Below are 21,489 nucleotides of genomic sequence, written 5' to 3'. Positions count from 1 at the left end.
CAGGTCAAACTAATGCTACTTTCTGCCCACATGGATATGGTTGCCGGAGTCTGGTTGTTTCTGAGAATCAGTTTGTCCTGGATGTTACAGATAATGACCTGCATGTGATCATTCGTGTGCCAGAGAACCAGTACCTTTGGTTGGTATGTACCAGCTTTAAAATACTGGTGATGTTGCATCTCCTGCTGTAGGAGAAGTCCTAAGTCAGCATCAGTATCACCAAATTGGAATGTCATGTAGGGGAAGAGTGTCTGTTCACTACACATGCAAAAGAACAACACTGATACAGAGGGTGTGCAAACCTAGTCTTATAAATGAGAAACCAAGTATCTGAGTAACTTAACTGGCAGAGTTGCTGGCCTGCAGTATTTACTATCTTTTGTCCAATTGTAGGATTACATCCTTGTGGTTCCTGAAGACAGTTATGATCCCCGCTACCTTTTGGAGGAGCCACTAGACAAATCCTATGATTTCATTAGCAACTGTGGAATCAACGGCTTCTATATCAAGTGAGAAGCAAAGTAGAATCTATTGCTTATGGGTGGTAAAGTGGGCTTGTGCTCTGAATAGCTTGATGGATATATCTGGAGTTTCATAGGATCAAACTTTAGTGCCAGCTCCCTGTGATGATTTCAGACTAAGACCCTCAATACTCTAGCCTTTGTAGTCCATTTATAAAAAGTTTCTTAACTTCCTTGGAAACTGGGTTCCCATAATTTCAGTTTATTTCAGCCAGGCTTTGAGTCAGTGTATACTCCGTACATGTAAAACGTGGCTGTTCAAGTTCACAGCTGGTGTGTAATCAGTGCATACGTGACAGGTTCAGCAGTAGAAAAGATTGCCAAGGGAGGTGGTGGATTCTCCCTCAGTGGAAATCTTCAAGCAGAGAGTCAACAGGCACCTGATGGAGATGCTCCAGGAGGATTTCCTGCTACAGGCCGGGGTTGGACTAGATGGCATTGTGGGTACCTTCCAACTTTATGATTCTATGACATCTTAGTGTCTCAGACTCTGAGCCATTTTAAAAAAATCTAGCCTTCACATTTTCAGAAAAGCTACAGGGTGGGGCAGACCGCAAATATTTACTAACTCATGAAATGTATAAATAACGTTCTCTTGAAAGACCCGGTGCAGGAATTTCTCCTTCCAATTTTTGCAGCCCTGCAACGTCATCCAAGTTCTGCCAGGATTCTGCCATCTCAATCTCTCTTTTTTACAACAATGGAGCCCAACCATGCCACTGCCATGAGGCAGGTGCCATCCGGAGTGAATGTGAGCCATTTGGTGGCCAGTGTGCTTGCAAGTCAAATGTCATTGGACGAGAGTGCTCCCGCTGCGCCACCGGCTATTGGGGCTTCCCCAACTGCAGGCGTGAGTCTCTCTTTCTCTGGGATGGGACAAAAAGTATATCGTTCAGGAATGATTTATGTGGTGCTTTTCCTACTTATGGTTTAGCCTCCCATAAACGACTGGTTTTTTCAATGTGTTTATTACATGAATGAATCAGTGGTAGAAATGATGCTTAGGTTTGGTCATATTTTGTATGCCATTGTGAACCCTGAAGTCTGTTTCTGGTGCAATACTTTCCCACGAAGGTATATCCACAGAGGACCCCATAGTGAATTTTAAAATCTGTGTGAAAATGGCCAGAAGGACAGATGAATTGGAACTGGCTGAAATCTAGTAGCCTGTTCAAAAATCCAAGCATGAGAAAGAAAACAAATGCACTTGCCCAGGGAGCAAACGCACAATGAGGCCCAGCCCTTGGTACAAGTCCATTGCCATCAGGACAAAATTGTATATCTGCACGAGGAAGCTTCTGTAAACATATTCCCCATTTTTGTTGGGCATGTCCAGGTCTTGTAAGGTCTTCTGAAATATGCTGGAGCCAATCAGATACAGTTTTAGAACAGGTCAAGTGGCAGTCCAAACAGTGAACTGCTGGTCTGGAGAAACAGAGGCAGGGGGAGGAGGAGAGGAGGAGGGTTTGTCCACTCTTGAGACTTGAGAGACAGCAATGCATGTGTCACTCTCTGTGCTTATAGTGATTTCCATCCTCTACTAAAGAAACACCCTGTTGGCTGAGATGGTCTGTTATACAGCAGAGAGAGTAATTCTGAAGAGCACCTGTCTTGTTTCTGCCTACTGTTTACTGTCTGGGAAAATGTATACATTAGGTTTGGCATCCTTCAGTCTCGGAAGACTATGGTATTGCGCTCTAAATGGTGGTTCTGGAACAGAGTGTCCTCTCCAGTGCGCGAAGCCTGGGGAAAGTAGATATGGAGGATAGACTGTTTCCCATGCAGCAAATCCCCCCTCTCCACGTTGTTGAAATGGTCCAATGGAAAGGCAGAAGCCAATACGGTTGGTTCCAGCGACGTCGCAGGAGTTGCCAGAACGTGACTGTATTCAGCCATGAACTGCCTCAGGGACTCCGGCTCCAAATTTTGCCTCGAGGTTGACTCCTGAAGCCTTTTCCATAACTCGATGTAGCCACAAGGCAGTGGAGGTTTGGGATCAGAGTTTTCCTTCTCTCAGATGAGCTGCCTTCCCAGGCTAACGAGTCCCATCTACCCATCTACATACACCCTCAAATTTTGGGCAGACCCCTCCAGAGCAAGCAACCATGCAAGCTAATTAAGGCCTTTGATGGGCTTCTTGAGTTTTTCATGCTTATGTGTAGCTCACTGGGATTTGGAATAGCATTCAGATTTGAATGTACTCTGAGTCCGATAGATGTATGAAAGCATGCATATGCGTGTGTTTGCACATATGTGTGTCTTCTCATTATAAAGGATATCTGGCTTGTGTCTTTTGTAGCTTGTGACTGTGGAACACGTCTGTGCGAAGAGCTGACAGGCCAGTGCATCTGTCCCCCACGCACCATCAAACCAGAATGTATAGTCTGTGAGCCCCAGACTTTTGGCTGTCACCCATTGATTGGTTGCGAGGACTGCAATTGCTCTCGAGCTGGGATCCAAGATTTGACAGAGCCTGGATGTAATGTAGACAGTGGACAGTGCAGGTGGGTACAAATGGGCACTGCTTCCATACGTAATAGGGCACAGTTGTACACAATCTTATTACTTGGTTAGTTTGTTTTGTAAATGGGATCTATTTAGGTTTTGTTCAACCCCCAGAGCATCTTGATCTAATATTTATTACATATTACCCTTTAAATTGGCAGAGTGTCCTACATCTGATTTTTCTCAACCAGCATGTGAGGTAGGCCACTGTTTCCCCCCACAATGAATCTATGGCAGACGTGGGATGCAGGCAGGGCTGTGTATATGAGGTTGCTGCTGCCCTGTGCAAGTGTGTAGCTTTGTATTGGGCACAGAATCCAGAATGCTGAACATCACAGCAAGTTTTTGCTGTGAAAAACAAGTTTGTTGTCAAATCCGTGGTGGCATCTCAGGCAGCAGGAGCAAAGGTGAGCAGGATGTCTAGTGTTCATTGTCCCTCCACATGGCTAACAGAATCAGAGTAACTTATACAAAATTGACATGCAAACGTACATACTGTACATATTTAATACAGGCTGTGGAATTCAGTTTTTCTTGACGTAGAAGTTTAATTCCTTTTAAAATTACAGTGTGTACATTACAAACATAGCCCGGCATCCGATGAACCATTTTTTGCATCTCACTCTGCCTGCCTCACTCTGTCTGTGTTTTTGATGCTTGTGGAGCCAAGCTGATTTATATAGGCAGTTGGCTTTTTTTTTTTGTAACCCCTTCTCAATTTAACGCAAAAGTTAAAAAAAAAAAAGTTTTGGCCAACTCCAGTGAGTCACTCTCAAAACAGGACAATAAATCTGTAAACAAAGCCACATTTTGTTGTCCTCTTTCTCCCCCCTCCCACTTTTGTGTTTGTGCCTCATTTCAGGGTATGCTCATGTGGCTTCCTGTCTCTCAAACATGGTAGCAGTAGCTCCTTGTTCTGTGGGTCACTCTCCATTTCCCATTAGTGGTTGTACTCTGTCATCTTTGAATGCTCTTCTAGCCAGAGCACTGAGCATGCTTCTGATATTCCATGTAGAAAAAGTAGATTTGTCCTTCAAATGGTTTCCCCCCCTTCTTCTGTTAGTCACCTCTGCATTTTCTTTTGCATCCAAAAAGTATGATCAACAGCCAGTTGTGCTGTTTGACTGCAGCATCTGCTTTCTTTGTTTTATGAAGCAAGCAACAATTTTAAACTTCTTTTGGAGCAAGGCAAACCTTTACTTGCTGGAGATTCAGTAAGTTTGCAAAGTTAGCCCCATGTTTTTTCCTGAAACTGCAGTAAGTTAACAGTGCATTTGCTGGATGAAGCAGTTGGGATTCTGAGGAAAAGTTACTTGGATGAGAAAGTGGGTTTGAAGAGCAAAGAAATTGGGGTAACAAAGTTCTGGCTGTAGTTCGTGCTGTGTGTGTGAGGATTTAAGGGAGACTTCCGTGGTTGATTGACCTTGAGTGGGGAAGGGAGGAGGAAGAGGTGAGCACCAGATGCTGGAAACAGACATTAAGGCTGTCACCTTCATGCTGAGCCTGTGAGCTTCTCAGAGGCATCTGATTGACCTTTCTTGGAAACAGAATTCTGCCTTGAATGGATTTTTGGTCTGATTGTACAGTCCATCTCTTATGTTTTCCTCTACCTGCTGCTTCTCTTTTTAATATTCAAGGATGAAATTTGTCACTGAGAGTCTAAAGTGTCCTTACTCTCACTAAAGATGTCATAAACATTATTGCTATATTATGAAACTGATGGCCCAATCCTATCCAGGCCTTACAGTGGCAGATCTCATGATCTGCCACTCTCAGGCTAATGGCACAAATGCCATTCTGTCGTTTAGTGGGCTGCAGCCACCAGCAAAAATGCCAAGAGGCTGCGCATGATGACAGCAGCCTGCTGAACAACAACAACAACAACAACAACTACAGTATTTATATACTTTTCAACAAAAAGTTCACAAAGTGGTTTACGGAGAAAATCAAATATCTAATGGCTCCCTGTCCCAAAAGGGCTCACAATCTAAAAAGATGCAACACCAGCAGACAGCCAATAGAAAAGACACTGCTGGGGTGAGGTGGGCCAGTTACTCTCCCCCTGCTAAATAAAAGAGGAGCACCCACTTGAAAAAGCGCCTCTTAACCAGTTAGCAGGGGTTAACCCACTGCAGAGCAGGTAGGTTGGTGGGGGAGGATTGAAGTGAGGAGTGGACTGGGACAGGGGAGGTTCAAGGGTAGGAGGGGGAAGATCTCAGTGTCAATGGCAACATCCTACCCTCCCTTCCTGGTCTGGACCCACCCTCAGGAGTCTCCTTGGATTTATGCCAGCAAAAAGGCTGGTGTAAATCCAAAGAGACTACTGGAGACTAGGGAGGGATAAGTAAGAACCTTTCTACTTGCCTGATCTGTGCCCCCCCCCCGTCCATAGCATACAGTGGCTCCTTCAATGCATAGCATGATTTGGGCTGGCCAGGATTAGGATTGTGCTCTGAGAGATGCACGATAAGAGATTCAGAGCCCAATCCTGGGCGCGGACCACAGTTGCAAACGTGCCATAAGGCACGTTTGTGGGGCTTACCGCCAGGCTCCCACTGGAGGTGGCTCAGCTCCGGCTGGTACTGAGCCACTGCCTGGCGGGCGCCTACGTTCCGCAGCTCAGCAGTGCCTGCGACCGCTGGGCTGCAGAACGGGGAATGGGGGCATTCCTGGGGGGCGTGGGGGAGGCGTTCTGGGGAGGGGGGAGGCGTGGTCAGGGGCGTTCCCAGGGGCGGGGGAGAGGTGGGTCCATGGAGCCGAGCTCCGCAGGATCCAGGGCGCTCAGGTAGGGCTGCTCACCCTACCCGAGTGCCTTCACTTTAGTGGCGACCAAACAGTCACCGCTAAAGTGAGTAGTCCCATTGCACGACTGCTTCCCTTACTTGGGGGAAGGGGACAAACGTCCCCTTCTCCAGAGGAGCCTCCCGCGGTAGCGTGGGAGGCTCTGGATCCGGCGGGAGCCCTTTGTGGAGCCGCCAGAACCCGCAGCTCCGGGCGGCTCAGGATTGGGCTGTCAGGGCGCAATTCTAACCCCTTATGTCAGTGCTTTCCAGCACTGGCATTGTAGTGCCAGTGGGACATGTGCTGCCTCCTCAAAATAAGGGAATGTTTGTTCCCTTACCTCAGAGCTGCATTGCCCTTGTGTCAGTGCTAGAAAGCAAAGACATAAGAGGTTAGGATTGCACCCATATAATCCCTGGTCCCTGAATTAGCTGAAACAATCAGAGAGAAAAAAACCATGAAACTTTTATCTTCCAGGTGCAAGCCCAACATAGTGGGACGTCAGTGTAACCTCTGTGCCCCAGGTTACTATGGCTATCCGAATTGCAGGAGTTGTGACTGTCACAAGGCAGGGACCAAATCAAGTGTGTGTGATCCCGTCACGGGGCGGTGTCACTGCAAGGTTAGTCTGATGTTCTGACTCTTTGTTGCCTGCCTGTCTGCTGGGTAACAACATGCCATTGGAGTGTGGTAAGAGATTTCCTGTTAATGTTTTCAGTGTCCGGTAGCATCACACTCAAACCTTTTGCAGAATGCTTTTTACTCTGTCTCTGTTATGAAACGCATCATGGGGCATTTCATCAAATGGTGAGGCTTATCTTTAACTGGCTGAAGTTAATGAACTGGTGCTGATCTGCAAAGGCCACTGAAGCAGGTACTGCTGGAAAGCAGCTCTCTGTTTGGAGGAACAAAAAATAGTATTGAAGCAAAATGCTTTGTCATGGACTGTGGTTTTGCTCTGAGCCTTGAGAAATAATTCAATCCATACTGAGATGAAAATTAATTCCAGTCTTCTAGGGCTACTCTGCAGTGCTGCTTTGCAAACAAGTAAGTCCATTTACACCTGGGGGTTAACATTGGAAAAACCAGCAGCATAGCTACAGCGGGTGCAAAGTACTAAGTTTTGCAGGCACCTGAGTGTGCAAATGGCCCCTCCCCCTTCCCTTCAAAGCCATTCTGGGTGTGGGGAGCAAAATGAAGGTGAATGGAGGGCATGGACAGTCAAGGCAAATGCCTCCATTTTGCAAAACTTAGTGCTTTGCACTCCCTGTAGCTTTGCCACAGGGAAAAACACTCCTTCCCATCACCTTATAAACACAGGTTTCACTTCTAGTTTATCAACAATAAATTGGACACTGAGACATAAAGGTTATGGGATCCTTTCTAAGTAGCATCATGGAAGCTTGGCTCACAGAATAATGGAGGACCCCCAATCCCTTGGAAGCAAGCAAGAAGCAACTTAGTATAGTGTGTAGAGATGGTGACTAACAGACGTAGACCTTCTTCATATTTTAGTTGTATCCTATTACCCATGTGAGATAAAAAGGCAGGTGGAGTCTTTTCCATGTAGAAAATGCAGATTATACAGTCTGGATGTCTGTAGTACTTGGATGCAGTGGCATAGCTAGAGGGAGTGCAAAGCACTAAGTTTTGAAGGGACCCTCACTGTGGCATGCAAGGCGCCCCTTCCCTTTGTACCCTTTCTGGGTGATGGGAGCAAAGTGGAAGCATACGCCTGGCTCTGAAGGGGAGAGGAAGGGGCCACTTGCATGGCACGTTCAGGTGCCTGCAAAACTTAGTGCTTTTCACCCTTTCTAGCTACGGCAAGTTTTACTGTGTTTTACTATCTTTCATCTTGTTAGGCAAGTAAAGAAGTGTGAGCACTCTTCACTTTTGTCTGCTCTTCATCTTTTTTTCAGGAAAATGTGGAAGGTCCAAGGTGTGACCAGTGTCACCTGGGGACTTTCTCCCTAGATGCCAGCAACCCTAAAGGCTGCACCAGCTGCTTCTGCTTTGGGTCGACGGATCGCTGTCACAGTACTGAGAAGTATCGTGTGGAGGTAAATGTGTAGTCTGAGGCTTTGGGATTGGCACTCTTAACTGTGGATGCAAATCAGACCTTGAGGGAGGTGTGGGGGGTACTGACCTCTTCTTTTTTCAGCCAGTGGGCACCCATCATTTCCTATATTTTTGTCTTGAGTGCCCAGAATGCAAAAGGTATGCTGTGGGGCAGTAGGATCTTGCATCTGCACCAGCAGAGAAACACGGCTCAAAATGGTTTTTTATCCTCTCTTGTGGATCCTTTTAGTGAATACTGGTTTGCTTCCCAGTTGTTGCACATTCATTAGAGTCATCTAGATCTGGAGCTGCAATGTAAAACGGTTTCCAAGTCCCATCCAAACAATGTCCTAGGTCAGGGGTGTCAAACTTGTTTCATACCGAGGGCCAAACAGCATTCATAATGCCTGCTGAGGGTAGGAAGTGATGTCATTAGGCAGGAAGTGATGTCATTAAATAGGTCATAACCAAAAATAAGCACTTTTTCTCACTTAGGAACTCGTTAACTGCAAATGACAGAAGAGAAAATACCCAAATCTTGATCATATTTCAAGGTATGGGACAGCCCAATTTTCATAAGAACATAAGAACAGCCCCACTGGATCAGGCCATAGGCCCATCTAGTCCAGCTTCCTGTATCCCACAGTGGCCCACCAAATGCCCCAGGGAGCACACTAGATAACAAGAGACCTCATTCTGGTGCCCTCCCTTGCATCTGGCATTCTGACACAGCCCATTTCAAAAATCAGGAGGTTGCGCATACACATAATGGCTTGTACCCCATAATGGATTTTTCCTCCAGAAACTTGTCCAATCCCCTTTTAAAGGCATCCAGGCCTGTCGCCATCATCACATCCTGTGGCAAGGAGTTCCACAGACCAACCACATGCTGAGTAAAGAAATATTTTCTTTTGTCTGTCCTAACTTTTCCAACACTCAATTTTAGTGGATGTCCCCTGGTTCTGGTGTTATGTGAGAGTGTAAAGAGCATCTCCCTATCCACTGCATAATTTTGTATGTCTCAATCATGTCCCCCCTCAGGCGTCTCTTTTCTAGGCTGAAGAGGCCCAAACGCCGTAGCCTTTCCTCATAAGGAAGGTGCCCCAGCCCCGTAATCATCTTAGTCGCTCTCTTTTGCACCTTTTCCATTTCCACTATGTCTTTTTTGAGATGCGGCGACCAGAACTGGACATAATACCCCAGATGTGGCCTTACCATAGATTTGTACAACGGCATTATAATATTAGCCGTTTTGTTCTCAATACCTTTCCTAATGATCCCAAGCATAGAATTGGCCTTCTTTACTGCCGCCGCACATTGGGTCGACACTTTCATCGACCTGTCCACCACCACCCCAAGATCTCTCTCCTGATCTGTCACAGACAGCTCAGAACCCATCAGCCTATATCTAAAGTTTTGATTTTTTGCCCCAATGTGCATGACTTTACACTTACTGACATTGAAGCACATCTGCCATTTTGCTGCCCATTCTGCCAGTCTGGAGAGATCCTTCTGGAGCTCCTCACAATCACTTCTGGTCTTCACCACTCGGAAAAGTTTGGTGTCGTCTGCAGACTTAGCCACCTCACTGCTCAACCCTGTCTCCAGGTCATTTATGAAGAGGTTGAAAAGCACATGTGGGCTGCCCTTACAGCAGTAATACTCAGCACTGCTCAGCAGCTGAGAGCCTGAGGGCCGGATAAAAAGCTTCTGCGGGCTGCATCCGGCCCCAGGGCCTTATGTTTGACACCCCTATCCTCGCTAGTGAGTTCGTGGGCTGCTTAAAATGGCTCAGAAACCATTGTATATGGGTAAGACCAAGAGTCTGTGGGGTCTAATATCCAATTTCCAGAAGCTGGATGCCTCCGGTTAGCCTACAAGCAGGGCATGAAGGCAGCACTCCTCCTTCAGTGGAGAAGGTTATCCTTGAATGGGTTGCCCTCCTGCTCTGATGGTGATGCTAGTGGTCATCATTACATGTTGTGGCAGTGAATTTCGGAAATGAATAATACATTGTGTGATGGAGCATTTTGCTTTTGTCTGTCCTAAACCTGCCTGTCAATTGAATATGATTGTTGAATTCAGCATTGTTTGAAGACATTTTTTTGCTAAATTAACTGAAATCATATGCAGTGACCTAGATGGGCAGAAGTACTTACCAAACTTGACGTGCAGCCCAGTCCTAATTAACTCCCCGTGCAGCAATGCTGCAGCACCAGTGCAGATTCTGCTGTATCCTGCAGTGGAGTTTCAACATGCTGAGGCCTCCTCAGAGTAAGGGAACATTTGTTACTTTGCCCCCAGGTAAGCCCTAGCAGCTACCAGAGTCAGCTTGGACCTGTGCCACCTTTATAGATTCTGCAGGTCTGTGTTGACCCATGAAGATCAATCAGGCCTGTGAAGGTGGTTAGGATTCAGTGAGCACTGTTGCCACTGAACCCACCCCCTTCCTGGGCCTGCCTTTCTCCTCTTTCTGCCCACCTCCTGCCCCTTTCCACCCCCTCCCAACCTCCCTCCCAACCCCTGCACTGCTTTATCTGCTCCCGTGGGCATCCAGTGCTTGCCTTCATGTGGATCTGGCTGTTTGCCACTTGCGGTGGCAGCTAGACTGTGCACCCTGGTGCTTTTCAGTTTGCATCAGCTATAAAGCTGTTTATACCAGCGGAACATGTATTATGCTAGTATAAATGGGCAATAGGACTGGGCCATAAGAGTTTCTGATCCGTTGAAAGACAGTATTCGGGATCTGGAAGCGACCTGAAGGTCATGTAGTTAAACACTCTCAACATGGGCTCAACTCCCCATACTTTTATCTGCATAAAATGAGTAGGCGCATAGTTAATACTGGCAGAATAAAAAACTGCAAGAATCATTCAGTGTGACTTCCTGAACACCATGACAAGCATCTGGACAATTTCATGCGCCTGCTTGTTTACCAGTCTAGCTTTCTAGAGCATTTCAAGGATATTTCTTCATCTCTGTTTCCTAGTTTGTTGATATGAATGACTGGATGTTGCTGAGTGGAGATCGCCAAAGAGTACCCACCTTGGTCAGCCTGGAAGCTGAGATTGTTCGTGCTGATCTCAGGAATTTTCCTGAGGCTTTCCAGGAGCTTTACTGGCATGCTCCCAGCTCCTATCTTGGAGACCAGGTATGTAACGGTGACAGTGCTGGCTGCTTTCCCCTTGGCAGCATTTTAGATTGTGGTACTAAACTTCTTCACAGTGACCCACTTTCTGAATATTTAAAGGCCAATTCTGATATCTGATACGTAATTTAGACTACAATTAGTTTTATTTTCCTTCCAGGAAAGCTAGCAAGACTGAAACTGGCACACTGATAGGTTATCTAAAGGCAGATGATGACAAACATCTTAAAAATTGAGTATCGAGTTAAGCTCTCAATTTTAAGTATACTGGAACATTTTTACAGATTCTTACCATGCTTTGGAAGTTTTTAAATTGAGTAAACATGAATCTGGTAAACTATATGAATTTTCCTGTATTTTGAGCAGAGAATGCCACCTCCATATTGGAGAAACGGATATTTTTAAATTTGTTTTTAATTACAAAATTCACATTGAGGGTTTAGTTATGGCTCCACTAGCTCTGTTCAAGTATTTCAAGTATTTGGGGTCTGCATCTTTCAAAAAAATGCTACCATGTACTCCTTTATGCACTGAGTTATGTTTTCCTTCAGATCAATTGCTAATGCCTACTCATTTAACATGGCCTGCCTTGTGGTCTTGTTAAAAAAACATATAGCCCATTCCTGTGGGCCTTCTGTGTCAGTGGATCTTGCAATCCACTGACACAAAAGCCTAGCAAGGCAGAAACATTGTGTCACCATTCATATGAGACAAAGTTCCCCACAAACCAGATTTGGCTGGCTGTGCCACCAATCCCAGTAAGCTGATGGTGGGGGTGGGCCATAGATGGGAAGTGGGGCATGTCAGGGGAGGAAAATTTAAGTGTATTGCAGGAGGGGTGGGTGGATCCGACAGCAGTCTTGCACACCAGATCCTACCTCTGTAAGTCTGCCCCAGAATGCCCCCTGGCTCCATAGGCTTGTACCACCTCTGTAGCTCATGTGGGTCTGAGGAGATCCATAGGCAGCCAGAAGACCTACACAAAAGTAAGTAAAGAAGTTTTTAATTACCTCTGTTTTGCCTTTGGGTTCCACCCTCCATGACATGCAATGCAGGCTCCATGCCATGGCACAGTGAGGGATGGGATTGGGCTGAAAGTCTCCCAAATATGCAAAACCTCAGCTATCAACTTCAAGCTGTAACATGTAAATACCCCAAATAAGAAAACCTGCATAAAGCACAATGCAGCTGGAGATAATGTTACATTGAATTGATTTAAGTTTGCATCTTGATTTTGAGAGTGAGAGACACAACCATAAATAATCTTGATCGTAATGCCTTTGAGATTTGCCTCCATTTTTTAGATATCCTCCTATGGTGGGTACTTGCGCTATGAGCTTCACTCAGACCCTCGGAGGGGTGATGTGTTCGTACCAATGGAATCACGGCCTGATGTTATCCTGAAGGTACAGTCCATGCTGCCCTTCTTCCTTGAGCTTAATAGTGCTCTGTCAAACAGTACTGATGTCCAGTGATTTATGTTTTTTTTTTCTTTCCTAGGGAAATCAAATGAGTATTATGTTTCTTGAAAGCAACTACCCCATTCTTGGAGAGGTCTATGAAGGACGGCTGCAACTTTTAGAGGTCAGTTCAGACACATAACATTGTGCAGAGCCCTCTAAAACATCACCTTTGCTTCTGATGGCAGAATGATGGATTGCCACTCTTTCCAAACTATCTTTTGTATTTTGCTGATAAAGCATTTGCCTTTCTGTCTGGACTTATAAGGCAACCAGAAGGAATCTTGCAACCATGGGAACAGGGCGGTTGCTTTTGGAAAAGCTTCTAACAAGCTGTTTTCAGATGTGGTCTGTGGAAGAAATATGCTCTGTGGATTTTGCAGTTTCATAATCCATGGCCAAGAGCCAGCTCAGTTTTGTAAAGACCAGTTACTACAACTCTTTTGATGTGCTTATCACATGCATGTAGTAGATCTTTGAATCCTCATCAAAGTAGATCATTGAATGGTTCCTATATGGCAACTTGTCAATCCATTCATGAAGAATTGAGCAAGCACAGATTGCCGAGCAGTTCTAGAAGTACATAACTGCTCCAGTGTGGATTCTGAGCTTCCTTTTTGTTGGCAAGCCACATTGTACCACATGAAAAGACTTGCTTGAATTAGTCTATAGTCAGGGGAGGAACTTTCCAAACCATCTGTTCATAGTTTGACAAGTTTGAAGCTGTCTATTGTTGTGTGTAATCCAGACATCTTCCCACAAGGAATTGCTTCTGTTTCAGCTGTCAGTTTTCCAGCACACAAACTGAAGTTTGAGCACCCCTGATTGTTTTCCCGCAATACCCCAAAGCTGAAACTTTCTGTAGCAACACTATCCTTTGCTAATTTCATGTGAGTTAGATATCACCTTGTCTCAGAATCACAGAAATAAGAACTGGAAGGGACGTTCAAAATAATCACAGAACTCCCTGCCGATGCAGACTTTTCACAACTGAGACATCTATCCAGCCTCTGCTTAAAGACCTCCAATGTTGAAGAGGTCACTTTGCCTCTATCACAATCACCATGATCACCTCTAACAAGTGGAATGGTGAACATGCAAGCAAACATTGTAGAACTGTGCAGAATGTCACTATTTAACCAGAGGAGTATTTTTGTGACATTTTATGACTCTTGGTCTGTCAAGAGAATTCACTGGCATTTCAGTGAATAATCCCTTTGAGGTCAGTTAATGGAGCCTTTATAGTTTGCTAATGTTAAAATGCAACTCTCTTTCAACCCGTAGGATAACTTCAGGCACAGTGAGACGCACAACCCTGTCTCCAGGGAAGAACTGATGATGGTCCTGTCTAAGCTGGAACAACTGCAGATCAGGGCTCTCTTCTCCCAGATCTCATCTTCTGTGTCCCTGTACCGGGTGGTCTTGGAGACGGCATCAGAGACCGGTGGGGGCATCCCAGCCACCCATGTGGAGCTGTGCATGTGCCCAGCCAATTACAGAGGAGATTCCTGCCAGGTGAAGAAGATACTACTATCAGAATATGTGTACAGCAGTCAGACCTCTGCTCAGGCCGTAGAATGGAGGATTTCCCTTCCAAATCACATTCCCTTAGCACTAAAGAAGATGATATGTACTTCTAAATAATATATACTGACTACTGTTTTGTTGGTAGTGGGTCCCACTGATTGATAGGAGCAATTTAAGTAAGTGAAAGAGGATTGAAGGTCCTCCAAGCCTATAATGCTTGACCAGTAAATGAAAAAACAGGGTTATGGAATGTGCACAGAGTATGCTAGAGAAATTGACTGGGCTGAAGCATCCTAGGAAGGTGCCGTATGATGGATTCCAGAACTCCCATTAATATTGTCATGGGTAGACACGGCAATGTTCCCTTGTACAGGCACCATATCATGCACTTTTACATATTCAGTGTAATTTACATTTAATAGCATAAATGCATTAATTATTACTCATCTTCATTGCAAAACTTCTAAAAGGTTCTCAGTGACATACAGAGAAAACCTTTCAAGTTCCTGTTCCACATTTCCTTTCCTCTCCTGATCAATATGGCACAATTAGCCAAAGGGAAACCAAATCAGTTTCAGATAACCTAGATGAGAAAATCAAAAGAGAACTATTAAATGACCCACCAGTGTGGTTGTTAGAAATGTTTGTATACTTATCAAGATGTAACACATATTTTCTCCTCCTTTGCATTTAGGAATGTGCTCCGGGCTACTACAGAGATACCAAAGGTCTCTTCCTGGGAAAATGTGTCCCATGTAATTGCAACGGCCATTCAGATCAGTGTCTACCAGGGTCTGGAATTTGCATTGTAAGTTAATGTAGTGCTTGTCAAGATTGTTTTGCAGTATACATCTGTTTGCATGATCAGTTATACTGGAGATGGAGGTATTGTTCCAGGGCTGTTATCATGAGTCAGCAATTCTTTAGGGCCCAATCCTATGGAGAGTGCACCGTCTCACAGCCAGCACACACTGTCGTAAATTTGCCATAAGTCATAAGTTTGCAGGCCCTAATGCCAGCGCTCCACTGGTGCTAGCCCAGCAGTGGGCTAGCGTCGGTGGAGCACTGGAGCTCCACTGCTTGGTGGTTGCGTGGACCGCTGAGCAGCAGAGAGGAAGGTATGGGGGGAGGCAGGGAGGAGGTATTCCAGGGTGTGGGAAGGCGGAGAGAGGGTGGGGAGGGGACATTCTGAGGGGAGGGAGCAGGGCAGGAGGAAGGCAGGACCGGTGGAGCTTCTGGATCCAGAGCTTCTGAGTCAGGCTGGACTCCCAACACGGAGGCTCTGAATTCCACGTTAACCCTGGGGTTGTAGAATCGAGTAGCCTCCAAGTAATTACTTGATCATGTAGACTCTATATGATCTACATTATAGAGCAAGACCTCAACTGAGTTATAAAGTTGTTACTACAGGGTAAATGATGATTTAAACAAGTCTCATATGAATCTCTTCTAGGGTTTATGCACAGCCTTCATAGTACAGCCTTGTATTAAATAGGGTATGTACTGAGGACTACGCAGTGACTCTTTAAATTTAGGAGAGGGAGAAACTCATGTGAACCTACTCAGTTAAATCAGAATTTTCCCCTATGTTTTAAACTGCCGTCATTTATGCATGTTTTGTGTCTGCAGAAAGGAAAATGTAAGTCTAGTTGTATGGTCAAGGGGCTTTGTAGAGGCACAGTCAGATTTACCGAAGAAGACAATAGTAACAAAAACTGTAACTGATACATGTGCTAAATGAGTTCAATTTCTTCTGTGTCAGAACTGCCAGCACAACACAGAGGGTGATCATTGTGAAAGGTGCAAGGATGGTTTCTTGGGGAACTCTTCGCTCGATGGACCTCAGCAGTGCATAGGATGCCCCTGTCCTCTTTCAGTTGCTTCCAACAAGTGAGCCTCTTCTGCAAAGCTTTTCACTCTGTTTCCTTGCCTTGGGATGAGTCTGGTTCTTCTGCGTAGTAAGACTAATGTTTCAGCTGTCCTTGTTTGTTCCAGTTCATTAATTCATTCTTTAGGAGAAGAATTCTTTGGGAATTAATCCTCTGAATTAACCTCATTTATCAGATAATAGGAGGAGGAGGAAGATTGGCCAGTTTTAGGATCACTGCGTGTTTTAAAAATATACCAGGCCACTTAACTGTTCCCTGGCTAAGCAGGGATATTCAGTATCAAAGAATATAGGACTGCCCTAGTCCTATAGCCACCCTTTTCAGCATGCTCAGTGCCTTTACAATGAATCTTATTGTAAAGGTGAAGGAATCTATAATTAAGATGTTGATGAGATCTACTGATGGGGCGTAGATCTCATTTAGTTTTGTCATAATACTTCAATAATCATACACGACTCTATCAGCCCAATCCTGTGATTTTTTTCCTGCCTTACAGCCTTACAGTAGCATACAGCCTTTCCAAAATGTATTGTGTAGCATGCTGTGGTGGTGATGGGACGCAATCAGGAGTTTTGGGATGGGAAATGGAAAATATTTCCCCTTATCCCCTGCATAAATCTCCTTGATTGGCAGGGGGATCTCCTCGGACTATGCCAACTCTTTAGCTGTCATAAGTCGGAAGAGATGGTGGGGGATGTCAGTTGGCACTGGTGGGATAGCATCTGGCTCAAGTCACCTGGACCAGATGCCGCTTCTCCCACCTCTGGCCCTCTCCATTCCACTCCATTACACACACCCCACCTCTGTTGGTGGGCTTCCATCATCTCTCTGCTATGCATTGAGTCTCTCTGGCAATGGTACAGAAGCTCACAGCTTTGCACACCTCTGGAGCACCTTGCACAACAGCTGGTTTCGGTGGTGGCCATGGCCCATAGGATTGGGCTGTAAGCCTAGTATCTCTTAGTAAATGTTAATGACTTTTGCCTCTCTATTGATCATTTTCACCTCAGCTTTGCCATTGGATGTGTCCACAAAGGCTCTACCACTCAATGTCTTTGCAAGCCTGGTTATGCTGGAGTTTCCTGTGAAAGGTAAGTAACAGTTTGGATCATGTCATCTGCATCGTGGTTTTACCTGAGACTGGGCAAAGGTGAGAATGGGGATGAAAAATGGCTAACATCTATCTGTCAACTACCCAGTGCTTTGTTGGTGCGCCTGATGGGAGATAAAAGTGCAGTGGGCTCCATGATAGCTTAAATGTATCTACTGCAGCTCTTTAAGTCTACTTTTTCTTCCAAAGATGTGCTCCAGGTTACTATGGAAACCCTTTAGTGATTGGCAGTTTCTGTCAGCCTTGTGACTGCAGTGGGAATGCCGATCCCAATATGCTCTTCAGTGACTGTGACTCGTTGACAGGAGTCTGCACAGGGTGTATGCACAACACTGCTGGGCCCCAGTGTGAAGTGTGTGCCCCTGGATTTTATGGCGATGCAGTGGTGGCAAAGAATTGTGTTGGTAAGTGTGCCCCAAGATGCACTCCTTGGCACAGACACAAATTTGGGTGGCATATTGCAAGCTGTGGCTCTTCTCCTACAGCAGTAGTGGGGAAATCATTAGCAGGAGCAGTGATGCTTCCTTTTAAACTTTTTTTAAAGAACCTTATCTGAGAAACAGCATTAAACATAGCAGGAAGCAAACTTAGAAATTTGCCTAGGGGTACAGTAATGGCTAGGTCATCATCTTTCTCAAGGATTCTGGGAGATAGTATGTGGCTCTTGTTACAGTAAGACAACAAACTCTGGCAATTTTACCTGGGAGTAAGTAAGTACCTTTTGTATTTATCTGGGATGTTTTTTAATTCCATCTTTCAATTTTTATATATTTGCTTTAAATGTTGCAGTCCACTCCAAGAGCTTGGAATGAAAAGAACTAGTTCTTTAAATGAAGTAGGATAACTTCTGAAGTAGGAGTAAGTGACAGGACAAGAAAACAGTGCCGAATTTCATGAAAAGGTTTATACAGGCATGTGCTGCTTAACAACCATTCGCTTAACAACGTACCACATATACAGCAGTGATGAAAGCACAATAAAGAGGCTCTTAATGTGGTGGTCAGGTCTCCCATGGCCTGCAGCAGAGTGTCTGTTTATGCAGCAAAGGTACTAGATGGGGCTGAATGTTCACTTAAGAACCTAATTATATAACAACAGGGATCAGAGAACATATCCCCATCGTTAAGGGGCACATATCTGTAGTTGATTTTTTCTGTTATATAGTCTTTGTAAGAAGTTGATGTCGTGATAAGTTATGGATTATATGATGAACTTCTGAATTTACCACTGCCCAAGTCCCACCATCAACCTAGCCTGCAAAACTGGGATCCAATTTTAATGTTTTACAGTAATGTCTGTCATCTTCCTTCTTTCTGTTTTTTTTAAATCTTTTTTCCTTCTCTCTCTCTCTCTCTCTCTCTCTCTCTCTCTCTCTCTCTCTCTCTCTCTTTAAAAGAAAAGAAAACATTGATGGATTCCCTGGTGTAACTTATTTTAGGTTGGAACGTGATCTAGTTAGATTTCTTTACCTACCACTGAATATCAGTAATCTGTAGGATGGCTTCAGGAGTATATTTTTGAATTAAAAAAACCTTTTGTAGCTGAAAAGTTGTCCCTGATTCATTCAGCAGCTGGTTTAAAAAGAAATATTTTCTTTCATAATATGGCACTTAATAAAAATATTATTTTTAGTACAGGTACTTGTCGAAATGGTCAGTAACTGGTACCATCCTGGCAGAGATGTTCTGCTTCATTTCCCACTCAACTTAAAAAAAGGGAGACCAGATTTTTTTCTTCAAACTATTACTTTTTTTCCAAATACAAATTAGTGCAGATTTACAGCCCAGTGCTGAACCTGGTGGCACCCAGAGGAGCAGTGGCACCAAAATGGCGACTGCTGCATCCTGTGGGCACTGAGGCTACCGCCGGGGTCTTCTGGGAGTAAGGGAGAGCTTGCTTCCTTACCCCAGGTAATGCTGCTATGGTGCCAACGGGTCTCCTTGCCTCTGCACCCACGTTTGAGGGGCGCAGAGCCCAAGGAGACCTGTGTTGGGTCGCCAAATTCTGCAGCAGATTCTGCTGCCTTCTCCACCTCCCCCTAACCTAAAAATACCCACCACTGGCCGGTGCTGGAAGTCCACCAGCCAGTCACTCGATGCTGAAGCCCAGAGCTACCTCCTCTCCCAGTGTTGCAGATGTGTTTTACAGCATGTTCAAGACACTTAAGAGGTAAAAAGTGTTTTGCTTTTTTTTTAAAAAAAAAAAAACTTGGTTCCCCTTTCTCTTGCAGAATGTACCTGCATGCCCTGTGGGACTGAGTCATGTGATCCCAGAACTGGCCAATGTCGCTGTAAGCCTGGAGTTACAGGTCAGCGCTGCGACCGCTGTCAGGTAAAATGAAATGAGCATTCCCCAATCCCTGGCCCCCTACTCATATCTGTATGTATCATGTGACATTTTGTTGCTATAACCTTGAGAGTCTTACCTTTTTCAGTTCATTATTTTCTTCCATATCGCAGTGGTCTCCTTGATATTCAGGAACTCTCTCCAGCCCGCTCTTTGATCCTGTGTTTGCCCAGTGGAGTCATACACTCAATTCCCCCCATACTCCCCCTATTCTGCACCTCATTACGTGTGGGAGTTTAGAAGTTACGGATTAAACCAGGAGACCCTGTGAATGTTTGAGTGGAAGGTCTTCCCTGATCCTGAGAGGGTTCACTCACTCATTTCACTTCTTAGTGAGGGGAGCAACAAATGGGGAATTTAAGACCTGTTCCCAGTCTGCCACTGAGGAGAATGTGATGTGGAGGAAAGTCATGTCCAGACTGGCCCTTGAAGCAGTTCCTTCAGGTTTACCAATAGGAGGAATAACATATCTGGGCTGTTACTGGTGTAGTCATCCCAGGCTCCATTGAGGAAGTGCCATAGCCTAAGCCCAGCTGTGTATTAGTTTGATGGCTGAAACAGATATCTGACTGAATGCTGCAGTGGATGCCTGGGTGCCTGATGGAAGAAGCAGAAATGAAAGAAATGCCCATTTCTTATTGGTGCTTTTGATGCAAGTGATGAACCAAATCTTCCTGTTTGCACACAAATTGCAGTAAACATGGAGATGACCCTAATCTGCCACTTGGGATAAACATATGTTCAGTCTACGATCCCAAGGTTTATCAGAGCACTTGTGTACTAAAGCACAGCATTGCTATTAATCCAACCCTTTTGTCATGAGTTGCGCTACTTTAAAATGAAGACCTGTCCTCTTAAGCAAAGAGGGTCATATTAAAAGAGAAGCAAACACTGCTCTACCACCATAAGAACAGCCCCACTGGATCAGGCCATAGGCCCATCTAGTCCAGCTTCCTGTATCTCTCAGCAGCCCACCAAATGCCCCAGGGAGCACACCAGATAACAAGAGACCTGCATCCTGGTGCCCTCCCTTGCATCTGGCATTCTGACATAGCCTATTTCTAAAATCAGGAGGTTGCGCAGACACATCATGGCTTATACCCCGTAATGGATTTTTCCTCCAGAAACTTGTCCAATCCCCTTTTAAAGGTGTCCAGGCCAGTTGCTATCACCACATCCTGTGGCAAAGAGTTCCACAGACCAACCACACGCTGAGTAAAGAAATATTTTCTTTTGTCTGTTCTAACTCTCCCAACACTCAATTTTAGTGGATGTCCCCTGGTTCTGGTGTTATGTGAGAGTGTAAAGAGCATCTCCCTATCCACTCTGTCCATCCACTGCATAATTTTATATGTCTCAATCATGTTCCCCCTCAGGCATCTCTTTTCTAGGCTGAAGAGGCCCAAACGCCGTAGCCTTTCCTCATAAGGAAGGTGCCCCAGCCCCGTAATCATCTTAGTCGCTCTCTTTTGCTCCTTTTCCATTTCCACTATGTCTTTTTTGAGATGCGGAGACCAGAACTGGACACAATACTCCAGGTGTGGCCTTACCATCGATTTGTACAACGGCATTATAATATTAGCCGTTTTGTTCTCAATACCTTTCCTAATGACCCCAAGCATAGAATTGGCCTTCTTCACTGCCACCGCACATTGGGTCGACACTTTCATCGACCTGTCCACCACCACCCACCACCACCACCACTTTTAAACTGGAAACGAACTGAATCTTTTCTCCTTCAGGAAGGGCACTATGGCTATGAATCCTGCTCTGGCTGTCAGAGATGCGACTGTGACATTGGATCTGTGAGCCCAGACTGCCATTCTCAGAATGGCCACTGTCGCTGCAGTCCAGGTGTAAGTGGCTCCCGTTGCCAGCAGTGCCTTCCGGGCTACTGGGGACTCAGCAAGAACGGCTGCTCGAGTAAGTTGGCCACTCTTGTCAAACTAAGGGAAAGGTCTGGCTTTTGCTACTCAGGCCAGAAGGCTGGGTATATGTTTTATGAATAGGATTGCCCTTGATGAATCCAAAGTATGCTGTCCTTTACAGGACAGTTGCTGGATGCTGTACTGGAAAGTGGTTGTATCCATAAAGTTTATAGCTTATCTATTGATACCGTTTATAGCTCATCTAGTTGACACCG

General features: G+C 45.1%; 1 protein-coding gene across 1 annotated transcript in view; it reads left to right on the top strand.

Annotated features, from left to right (window-relative positions):
• Positions 1-21,489, top strand: part of LAMA5 (laminin subunit alpha 5) — a 213,091-nt gene that overhangs the window by 148,400 nt on the left and 43,202 nt on the right. The window contains exons 32-47 of the mRNA XM_066625238.1: positions 4-143; positions 394-509; positions 1,160-1,371; positions 2,821-3,025; positions 6,285-6,429; positions 7,727-7,867; positions 10,855-11,016; positions 12,318-12,419; positions 12,514-12,597; positions 13,758-13,988; positions 14,695-14,808; positions 15,763-15,890; positions 16,900-16,980; positions 17,190-17,404; positions 19,231-19,331; positions 21,089-21,269. Of these exons, the coding sequence (XP_066481335.1) occupies positions 4-143; positions 394-509; positions 1,160-1,371; positions 2,821-3,025; positions 6,285-6,429; positions 7,727-7,867; positions 10,855-11,016; positions 12,318-12,419; positions 12,514-12,597; positions 13,758-13,988; positions 14,695-14,808; positions 15,763-15,890; positions 16,900-16,980; positions 17,190-17,404; positions 19,231-19,331; positions 21,089-21,269 (2,358 nt within the window). The remainder of the gene's footprint in view (positions 1-3; positions 144-393; positions 510-1,159; positions 1,372-2,820; positions 3,026-6,284; positions 6,430-7,726; positions 7,868-10,854; positions 11,017-12,317; positions 12,420-12,513; positions 12,598-13,757; positions 13,989-14,694; positions 14,809-15,762; positions 15,891-16,899; positions 16,981-17,189; positions 17,405-19,230; positions 19,332-21,088; positions 21,270-21,489) is intronic.

The sequence above is a fragment of the Tiliqua scincoides genome, chromosome 4 (genome assembly GCF_035046505.1).
Source record: "Tiliqua scincoides isolate rTilSci1 chromosome 4, rTilSci1.hap2, whole genome shotgun sequence".
Taxonomy (NCBI): domain Eukaryota; kingdom Metazoa; phylum Chordata; class Lepidosauria; order Squamata; family Scincidae; genus Tiliqua; species Tiliqua scincoides.
The sequence above is the reverse complement of the archived record's forward strand: the minus strand, read 5'-3'. Positions and strand labels throughout refer to the sequence as shown.